Below are 10,642 nucleotides of genomic sequence, written 5' to 3' on the forward strand. Positions count from 1 at the left end.
ACAGGGTGAGTGAAGCCGTGGACCGAACTGGGGGTGGCTGGGTTTGGTGAGGCTGGGAAAGAAGCCTGGGGTGCTCAGTAGACCGCAGGTGGAATGAGAAGACTAAGGAAACCCAGCGAGTCACGCCTCTCTGCCGCTCCCCTTGGGCTGCACGACAGCCACGCTCCTCCCTTGGGCCATGTAATATCAGGGGGCGCCGGGCAGGGGGCGCTGCCGAGAGGGGCAGCAGAAGTGTGAGGATCCGAGCCCCGCTGTGGCCCATGGACTCATCCCAAAGGGGATCGTGGGTGGTGGTGGTCATCCAATGCCCGAGGGCAGAGCAGTGGGGACCCCTAGCCCATGTCCTGGGTTCCTAGACCCTCAGGCTGTGGGAAGGGGAGGGAGTAGGCAGAGGAGGTGGTCTACGTGAGATGCAAACCCCACTTCTAACCTTAGGTGCTCAGAATGGCCGGGGCCCTGGAGAAACTCTGGAATAAATACTTGTGGGCCTTAGAGAACGGAGGTAGGAGGTGGCATCACCGGATGGCGTATTTCTTATGTTTATTCCACCCAGACTAATGCCAAGCAGTTGGAGGAAGAAGAGCTGGTGACCAGCAGGGTGAGGGAGGGGCGGGTGGAGGGTGGGCCTGGAGGCCAGCTTGGCTGCCCGCCTCCTCTTGCTTTTCCAGACCCGAGGATGGATTCCTGGTTCCTGGTGCACTCGCCGCTGCCTGTCACCCTCCTGCTGGCCGTCTACCTCCTCCTGGTGTGGCAGGGCCTTGCCTTATGTCCAGTCGTGAGCCTCTGAGTCTGGCAGGGCCCCTCGCCGCCTACAACCTGGGCCTGGTGGTCCTCTCGGGGTACATGTTCTATGAGGTAAGGCTGGTGGGGGACCCTGCAGTCCCAGGGTCTCTTCCTTGGGGGTGCCAGGGGATAAATAAAACCATGATCTTCCCATGCAGATAACTGAGAAGCCTCGATGGGGACTGGAGGGGCTGGAATTCTGGGTTATCTTTGGCTGCCATGTCTTCACTTGTTGTTCAGTTGCTCAGTCGTGTCCAACTCTTGGCGACCCCATGGACTGTAGCACGCTAGGCTCCTCTGTCTCCCATTATCTCCCAGAGTTTGCTCAAATTCATGTCCACTGATGCTATCTAACCATCTGATCCTCTGCCTCTCTCTTCTCCTTTTGCCTTCAGTCTTTCCCAGCATCATTTAGATGCAAACCTCCATCACTAAAGCCCATTTTCCTTAAATAAAAAAGTGGAAGTGAGCGGCGAGCCCGCGTGGGATTCATTCTCTACTTGCACCTAAAAGCCACCACCTCCTATTTCTGCCTGGGCTCTGCTAACCTCAGTTCCATTTTCTGAGCTCCAAACCCAGTGATCCTTCCAGATGTGCTGTTTGTCTCCCAATAGCAAGAGCGTCCAAGGCAGGGCTGTCTCTTACTTCTCTTTGTAAAGACAGGCCCCTCAGAATGTCTGGTACCATATGGAAGAGGCTGACACCTTATGAGACATGTCCGAGAGCTTGTCATTTAATTGTGGTGACAGATTACTCCGCTGCTCCCATGATCCTCTGAAAGCCTGCCATGCCCACATTGGCTTCCTGCTCAGAAGCCCTCCATAGCTCCCTTGGCCAGCAGGACCAGAATGAAGAGTCTCATTCAGGGAATTTTATTTGGTTCATTAAGGTGGCTCGGGGCTCAGAGCAGGGTCCAATGTGAAGTGTTTAGTACCATTCTGGATTCATTTTCGCATGAGGAGACAATGATAAAATTTCAGTTTCTTAAAACAGCCTTCAAGACCCTTCATGAGGGATTTTCCTGGCAGTCCTGTGGGTAAGACTCCGGACTTCCTCGGCAGGGGACACAGGTTCAATCCCTGATTGGGGAACTAAGATCCTGCACGCTGTGTGGCAGGTGGCCAAAAAGTTAAAAAAAAAAAAAAATCACGAACAGATTCTGCTGGATCTCTGCTCCTGTGGCTGCCCCTCTGCTGGTAGAAGCCTCCACCACCACCCCACTGATCCCTCGCAGCCCTGGGAGTCAGAAGTCCAGATATTCCTTCCAGCGTGCAACTTCCTCACTTTCTCCTCTGCTGGCCCCATGGCCTCCTCATTGCCAGCTTGCTACCAGCTCCTGGAACACCTCCTGTTTCCTATTCATCCTGGAAAGCAAGGATGGTCCTGTATCCTCAGGGGAGCACTTAGCTTCCTGGGGGCGGGGCTTCATGTCGCCTCTGATTTAGGGTCTCATGCGGAGTAGGTGCCTGGTGTGGGTCTGTGGTCCATGTTTACCCACATTAAAAACAAAACAAAACAAAACTGGAGGCCAGCAGGATGTGTGCAAGGCCAGCCTCTGAGCCAGCCAGAGCGCAGGGTTGACCTCGTTGGCAGTCGTTCACCAAGCGTCAGTGAGGGCTGGGGAGGGATGCTGGTGTCCAGAATGTCCTCTCGGGCCTTCAACCAGCCAGGCTCTAGCAGGGTGGGGCAGGGCAGGCATCGTGACTTAATCGTTCCCTATTTGCTTCCTTCTAGTTCATGGCCACTTCACTCCTGGCTAACTACAGCTACCTCTGCCAGCCAGTAGACTACAGCCAGAACGAGCTTTGGATGAGGGTAAGACAGGCAGTGGGAGGGTCGGCCTGGAGATGTTATCAGAGTCTATGCTTGGTCTGCTCGCAGGCCTCAGGCTGATAAGTGGGGAGAAGACGTGCTGAGGCAAGGAATACACCTTTGATTGACAAGATGGCAGACTAATGTCTCAAAATAACCATCCTAAAGGGGTCTGGATGCCAGGTTCTTTTATAGAACAGAGATGGGAGGGGGTGAGGAAACAAAGTAAAAAGTCATTAATCTTGCATTTAAAGATTTACCAGAATGGCCAGCCTGGGAGTGGGAGTGAGGGGATGTGTTAATGTCTTTTTTCTTGCAGCCATTCACAGGTGGGCAGGGTCCAGACGTCTCCATGAACAAGGGCAGGGTCCAGACATCTCCATGAACAAAGGCCCTTTGGTTTAACATTGAGGCAGAGGGCCAGGGTTCCCCGAGACCGGCCATTATGTATGGACAGTATCCTTTTAGTGAACAAAAAGCAATGGGGAGAAGTTAACGAAACAAGTCCAACATGTAGCCAGATTTTGTTCTTCTCTGTAACAGAGAGAGAGTTCATAGGATGAACTTCATAAAAACCAGGTGCCGTCCCCTGTCTTCTGATGGGACTCAGTGAAGATCAGCTCAGTACAGGCTCAGAAGACCTCAGTGTGACTCTGAGCTCTGCCAGTTCCTTGCTGTGTGACCATGGGTAGCTTCCCAGCCTTTTATGGGCCTCAGTTTTTTATCTATAAAATGGGGATAATGACATTTATTTTATAAAAGGAAACAATTGGATGAAGATAGAACAAGCTGATGTATGAAAGAGTTCACTCCTGGGCCTGGCACATATGGAATGTGTGGTAGCCAAGTGGTCAATATTTCATTATTTTTAGCTGCTCTTTCAACTGGAAGCAGAACAAAAGGCTTCCTTGCAGTAAAAAAAAAAAAAAAAAAAAGAACTTAGGCTTGGCTAGTCACCAGTGATTTGGGTGTTGAATCAAGGGAGATTGAATGATGGACTCAAATCTTGCTGCTCAAAACATGGTCCATGGACCAGAGATGGCAGGAACATCACTGGGAACTTGTTGGAAATGCAGAAATTCATGGCTTACCCCAGGAACATGAGTTCAGAATCTGCTTTTCAACAAACAAGATCCCTGAGTGATCTGTGTGCTGGTTAAAAGTCACGGATCCTCCTTTTTTCTGTGCCAACAGGTATCTTCTTGCAGGCAGGTGGGCATTGTGGGGGCAGAGGGTGCAGAGGAACTGTCAGGGTTGCAGCCAAAGTCAGTGGTGCCAGGTCAGAGGTACCACCAGCCTTAGAGCACTCTGACTGCACTTCCCTTCCTTGCCCAGCAGATGGCGAGCGTGTGCTGCTGGTGCTTCTTCTCAAAAGTCCTTGAATTACTTGACACAGTGAGTGCCTGTCCCTTGTAGAGAATTACCTCTGTCAGCCAGGTCTGGGGTGGTTTTGAAGGCACTGTGAATAAACGCTTTCCTCCAGCATCCCTGGTGGCTACACCTGAGGCTGATGTCAGAGTCAAATCTCAATCCCATGACCTGGAGAAAGAAGGATGCATTTGCTTCCATTAGCAACCAGGTTCCAGGTTAAGTGGAAATGGGAAGAGAAACAAACTTTAGAAACTGTTGTTATGTAGCAAGGGACATCAGACAGCAAAAGCCTTAAGTGTTATAAGTAAAAGAAGTCCTGCTTGTGAATCCAGAAGTCTTGTGGGGGTGGGGCGAGGCCACAGTTTTGGGGGTGGTGATAAAGTCTCTCTTAAAGTGGAGTCTGAGTGGAGAACCTTAGGGAATTTGCCTGATGGTTCTCTGGGTCCTGGGCTGGGTGTTTGACACTTGAGTTCTCTACCCAGTGCCCTTGGGTGGGGTGGGGGGTGGGGTTGGTCAGGTAATACTGGGAGATCCCAGACCCTGAAGCCAAGTTAGGTTCAAAATCCCAGCTTGGCCTCCGATTAGATGTATAACCTTGAACAACTTGGGCTTCCTTGGTGGCTCAGCAGTAAAGAATCCACCAGCCAATGGAGGAGATGCGGGTTTGATCCCAGAGTCGGGACAATCCCCTGGAGAAGGCAGTGGCAACCCACTCCAGTATTCTTACCTGGAGAATCCCACGGACAGAGGAACCTGGTGGGCTACAGTCCATGGGGTCACAGAGAGTCAGACACCACTTAGTGACTGAACAACAGCGACAAACAGCTTACTTAAATTCTGTGCCTCAGCTTTGCTGTCTATAAAATGGAAATGAGTATAAACCGCATGCCATTATGAGTGTTTATATGAGCTTTTATACATACAGAGGACCTGGCACACGGAAGGGGCTGTCCAGGCATTTGACTGCAGTTCTCACCCTTGAGTTTTAGCCTCCCTGTCAGTACAGAAGGCACAGTCACCCTGTCCCTGGTATCTGAGGCCCCAGGAGGAGTCTGGAGGAGCAATGACCCCAGAATTGAGCCTTCTCTTCCTCCACAGGTCTTCTTTATATTACGAAAGAAGCCTGAGCAGATCACCTTCCTGCACCTCTACCACCATGGCACCATGCTCTTCAACTGGTGGGCAGGGGTCAAATACGTGCCGGGGGGTCAAGGTGAGTGAGGGGCTTGGGCAGGACTTGTGGGGCAGACCTCTTTCTGCTGGACTGAGTGCCAGCCAGCTCCAGAGGCATGCAGCCCAGCTCCCGGGTTCCTCTTCTCTGTGGCCCTGACTCCTGGCCGCTGCTCCCACTTTCTCTCTGTTGCTCCCTGGAGCATCCTAGTCACCCCTCCCTGGAGTTGGGGAGGAGGCACCTGGAGACACTCCAGGCCATCAGCCCAGAGAGGGCAGGAGGCGTTGTAAGCATCCCCGTCTGGCATCCTTGTAACCCACAGCCCACCTTCGTGACCTCGAGCAGCCCGTGTGGGACCCCCTTGTGATAGGGCCATATCAGGGCTCGTCACTGTGGGGTGTGCAGAGATGGCTCCTTGGAAGACTGAAACTGAAAGAGAGAATCCAGAGCACAGGCAAGCCTGGAGCCACTCACTTCCCTCCATCTTCCCACCCTACCCTGCAGCCTTCGTCGGGATGCTGAACGCTCTGGTCCATGTCTTCACGTACCTGTACTATGGACTGGCCAGTCTGGGGCCCCACCTGCGCCCCTTCCTGTGGTGGAAGCGGCACCTTACCATCCTGCAGCTGGTGAGAAAGACCTGCTGGCTCCAAGGGCCTCAGTGGAGCCCCGGCTTCTATTCTCAACTGCACCAGTGACTTGTAATCTGACCACGAAAAAGTCCTTCTTGTCGCTTCCTTAGCCTCTCAACTTGCAACATCTCAGCAACCATCTCGCCAGATCCTAGCACCGACCCTGACTTCCTGACCTGATGTGAGGCCCGAAACAAGCGATTCCGGCCTCAGTCTCATCTTCCAGTGAAGTGAGGGGGCTGGGCTAGGTGCTCTTGGACGGCTAATGTCCTGCGAGTCTGTGGTCGCTGTTGCATCCCTGGGGGACTGGGGGACCCTGTTGTTTGGAGAGCATCATTGCCAACTGCAGGTGACTGCCTGAGCTGTCCCTTTTGGGGCTCAGGATAGACTGAAGTCATCATCAGTGTTGACGTGACAGGGTGGGATGGGGACAAACGGGGAACCAGACCAAGAGAGGGGTCAGGAAGGTTCTTAGCATCATGAGAAGGAAGGCCTGGGGTGGTGCTTCCTAGTTCTTCATCGTCCTGAGCCCTGGAAGCCCGAAGGTCAATGGGAACATCTGCCTATTCCTTTGCTTCTCACCCTCTCCTGTCTTCTCTTTCCTCTCGTACCTCCTCTCCCCAGGGTCAGTTTGTGGCCATTGCCGCCTGCTCCTCCTACAATCTCTTTGCTGAGTGCCCCTTCCCCGACGGCTTCAACGTGGCTGTCCTCCTGTACTCCCTCAGCCTCTTGGCCCTTTTCCTCAACTTCTACCAGCAGACATACCTGAGGAACAAGCAGAAGAAATTGGCTTAAGGGGCAGGACCATGGATGGAAACTAACAGAGCTGTTCCCACAGAGAGCTCACATCCCACCTGGGCTGAGCAGATTCCTCTGGGCCCGAGGCTCATTCTACGAGCAAGGACAAGACTCGCCTCTATTCCAGAGTCCAGGAAGACAGAAGTGGACTCAGCTTCTTGAACTCACTTCTCATGTGGATTTGTCACTGTTTGTACACCTCCTTTCACATACACAATAGCAAGGGTGTATGTGTGTGTGGGGGGGACGCTCGGTTGTGTCCAATTCTTTTGCAACCCCATGGACTCTAGCCCACTAGGTTCGTCTGTCTGTGGGATTCTCCAGGCAAGAATATCGGAGTGGTTTGCCATTGCCTTCTCCAGGAGATCTTCCCAACCCATGTCTGTTGTGTCTCCTGCTTTGGTGGGTGGGTTCTTTACCACTGAGCCACCTCTGCTAGTCATGAGCCCCACAGGAGGAACTGTCTTACTCTCCATGTTCCCCAGACCTGGCACAGCACCTCAATAAGTAGGCATTTGGATCCGTATCTTGCCCCACTGGTGGTCATGACCTCTGATGAAGAGCAGAGCTGGGAGCATGGAGGAGGTCAAGGCTGGCTTGATCTCTCACCTTGTGGGTTGAGACAGTGACTGAGAGTGTCTACCCAGGAAGTGGGTCTGTGTGATTTCTAGTATGGATGTGCAGACATTTCCCCTGCATATCTCTCTGTTCACTAGTGCCTGCATATGTATTTACCAAGTTGTATATTTCTATGTGTGTGAGTGGGGTGGCAGACGGGGCTACACATATATGTCTGAATGTGTGTGCTAAGTCACTTCAGTCGTGTCTGACTCTTTGCGACCCTGTGGACTGTAGCCCACCAGGCTACTCTGTCCGTGGGATTCTCCAGGAAAGAATACTGGAGTGGGTTGCCATTGCTCACCACCAGGGGATCTTCCCAGCCCAGGTATTGAACTCTCGTCTCCTATGTCTCCCTCTTTGGTAGGCAGGTTTTTTACCACTAGTGCCACCTGGGAAGCCCCATATGTCTGAACACTTGTTTTCAAATACATGTATATGCTTCCATTTATGATTTTCTTTGTTGGTATTTTTAATTGGCTCTTCTGTAAATCTTAGAAAGTGCCACTCTGGCAAATAAAAGCTGCTGGGATCCATTCTGTCCCAGTGGGAGACACAGAAGTCCATGAGAAGCCTCTGAATACATGTTTAACTGACAGCTTCCAAACAGGGATGTGAAAAAAATGAGGGATGGGGTAAAACAAATGCCATCCACTTCACAGAGAGAGAAACGGAGGACTAGCAAAAAGAAGTGTACAATTGGGATCAGGTGGGATGTTGGGAGCAAACGTCTGCTGGGCTGTTTAAGGCTGCAACTGAATGGGTGTCTGGAATGCGGTTTTCCTGGGAACCGGCAGAGAACACTTGGCGCAGTGGTAAAGAATCCACCTGCCAGTGCAAGAGACACAGAAGACGTGGGTTCTTTCCCTGGGTTGGGAAGATCCCCTGGAGGAGGAAGTGGCAGCCCACTCCAGTATTCTTGCCTGGGAAATCCCATGGACAGAGGAGCCTGGCCGGCTACAGTCCGTGGGGTTGACGGACAGGACTGAGTGACTGACCACGTGTGAGCACACACTCCGCTATGCCTGCAAGATGCTGTTTCTCCTTTATAATCTCTCCCCTTAACCCTTTCCTTCACCGAGGAGGTTTTTATTTTGTGATGCCTCAACAGTTAAGAACGTTAAAGACCCACTGAAGCTTCTGCAGGGCTATTTGGGGACTATTTATCCATCAGGTACTCTAGTTAATTAACTCAAGCTAGGCAGGGCTGTATCCTGTGGACAAAATGCTCAGAGAAAATTCCCTCCTAGTTACGCAGGATATGAATGCCTCCCACACACTTTTGCACAGCAGGTTGAGTGTCTTTGCAGGTTGAAGGGGGGGCGCTTATTTTAAGGCAATCTTAAAAAAAAAAAAAAAAAAAACGCCCACACTGGAGCAAGGTCTGTTGGTTTGCTTAGCAGCCAGGATAAAGGAAGGATGAGTCATCCCAGAGTTCAGAGCTAATACTTGCCCTTCGTGACCGCCTCTCCTGATTAAGCAGCGCAAGAGGAAGTGCTGTATGTCCTGGGTCACGTCTGAATGAAATAAGATTTTGGCGGGGAGAGCCCGGTATGAGAAAGCACGGTGGAGAGGGTTTGGGGAAAAATTCTCAGGGAGCTGAAGGTGTCCATCCTTTTTTTTTTTCAATCCCACACTTTGTTGTGATGACCCTACCTGGTTCAGGGCTGCTGAGCAGGATATTGTACATCAGGGTACAAAGGCTGTGTGAGATTACAAAACAAAGTTATTTGGATTTGTCAAAACACTGCCAGATTCCTAATTAATATGGTGGGAGTTCGTCTCTATGAACGTTTAAAGATAATGGGAAGCAAGAGTGCTGGTTAGATTTTTAAATATATAGCGTGAATTCACGCTGCATGGCTTCAGTTGTGTCCAAATCTTTGCGACCCCATGGACTGTAGCCCACCAGGCTCCTCTGTCCATGGGATTCTCCAGGCAAGAATACTGCAGTGGGTTGCCATTTCCTTCTCCAATCACATAGGATGTTGCACTTCTATTAAAATGTTCTCCAAGCCAACAGCCTCCAACCAGGCCATACTTAAAGCCTTCCCTTTTCCCGCTATGAAGCTTTCCTATCTGTCTGCCTTTGAATCACTGCCAAAATACAGTGATTCCTGCCCCAGCCAGCTCTGAATAAACAGCCTTTACTTGTTCCCATTGGGTCTGGCTTTGGTTATTTCCACATCGAGAAGTCTTCTGGGCCTGCACCTTAAGACCAGAGGGTGTTATGGTCTACCTACACTAGGGAGGATCCAAGACATTGCCCCAAATTTTCCTATCACTTTCCTCTAGCCCAGGTGGTAGGCTTGCCAGATAAAAGGAGGGTTCCTAGATACACTTGAACTTAAAAAAAAAAAAAAGAAAATTTTTAGTGTAAATATGTTCCAAGCAGTATGCACAATTGCACTCATCTCACACGCTAGTAAAGTAATGCTCAAAATTCTCCAAGCCAGGCTTCAGCAATATGTGAACGGTGAACTTCCTGATGTTCAAGCTGGTTTTAGAAAAGGCAGAGGAACCAGAGATCAAATTGCCAACATCCGCTGGATCATCGAAAAAGCAAGAAAGTTCCAGAAAAACATCTATTTCTGCTTTATTGACTATGCCAAAGCCTTTGACTGTGTGCATCACAATAAACTGTGGAAAATTCTGAGAGAGATGGGAATACCAGACCACCTGATCTGCCTCTTGAGAAATCTGTATGCAGGTCAGGAAGCAACAGTTAGAACTGGACATGGAACAACAGACTGGTTCCAAATAGGAAAAGGAGTACGTCAAGGCTGTATATTGTCACCCTGTTTATTTAACTCATATGCAGAGTACATATGAGAAACGCTGGACTGGAAGAAACACAAGCTGGAATCAAGACTGCCGGGAGAAATATCAATAACCTCAGATATGCAGATGACACCACCCTTATGGCAGAAAGTGAAGAGGAACTAAAAAGTCTCTTGATGAAAGTGGAGAGTGAAAACGTTGGCTTAAAACTCAACATTCAGAAAACGAAAATTATGACATCCGGTCCCATCACTTCATGGGAAATAGATGGGGAAACAGTGGAAACAGTGTCAGACTTTATTTTTGGGGGCTCCAAAATCACTGCAGATGGTGACTGCAGCCATGAAATTAAAAGACACTTACTCCTTGGAAGGAAAGTTACGAGCAACCTAGATAGCATATTCAAAAGCAGAGACATTACTTTGCCAACAAAGGTCCATCTAGTCAAGGCTATGGTTTTTCCTGTGGTCACGTATGGATGTGAGATTTGGACTGTGAAGAAGGCTGAGTGCAGAAGAATTGATGCTTTTGAACTGTGGTGTTGGAGAAGACTCTTGAGAGTCCCTTGGACTGCAAGGAGATCCAACCAGTCCATTCTGAAGGAGATCAGCCCTGGGATTTCTTTGGAAGGAATGATGCTGAAGCTGAAACTCCAGTACTTTGGCCACCTCATGCG

At 50.4% G+C, this 10,642-nt stretch overlaps 1 protein-coding gene across 1 annotated transcript; it reads left to right on the top strand.

Annotated features, from left to right (window-relative positions):
• The first annotated feature begins 444 nt into the window (after nt 1-444).
• On the top strand, nt 445-6,564 carry LOC102274011 (very long chain fatty acid elongase 4-like). The gene is given in 8 exon segments (XM_070370161.1): nt 445-502; nt 669-749; nt 752-855; nt 2,518-2,598; nt 3,934-3,990; nt 5,065-5,179; nt 5,642-5,766; nt 6,394-6,564. Coding segments are annotated over 8 exon segments (792 nt in total).
• The last annotated feature ends 4,078 nt before the right edge of the window (nt 6,565-10,642 follow it).

This window comes from Bos mutus, chromosome 5 (genome assembly GCF_027580195.1).
Source record: "Bos mutus isolate GX-2022 chromosome 5, NWIPB_WYAK_1.1, whole genome shotgun sequence".
Lineage (NCBI taxonomy): Eukaryota > Metazoa > Chordata > Mammalia > Artiodactyla > Bovidae > Bos > Bos mutus.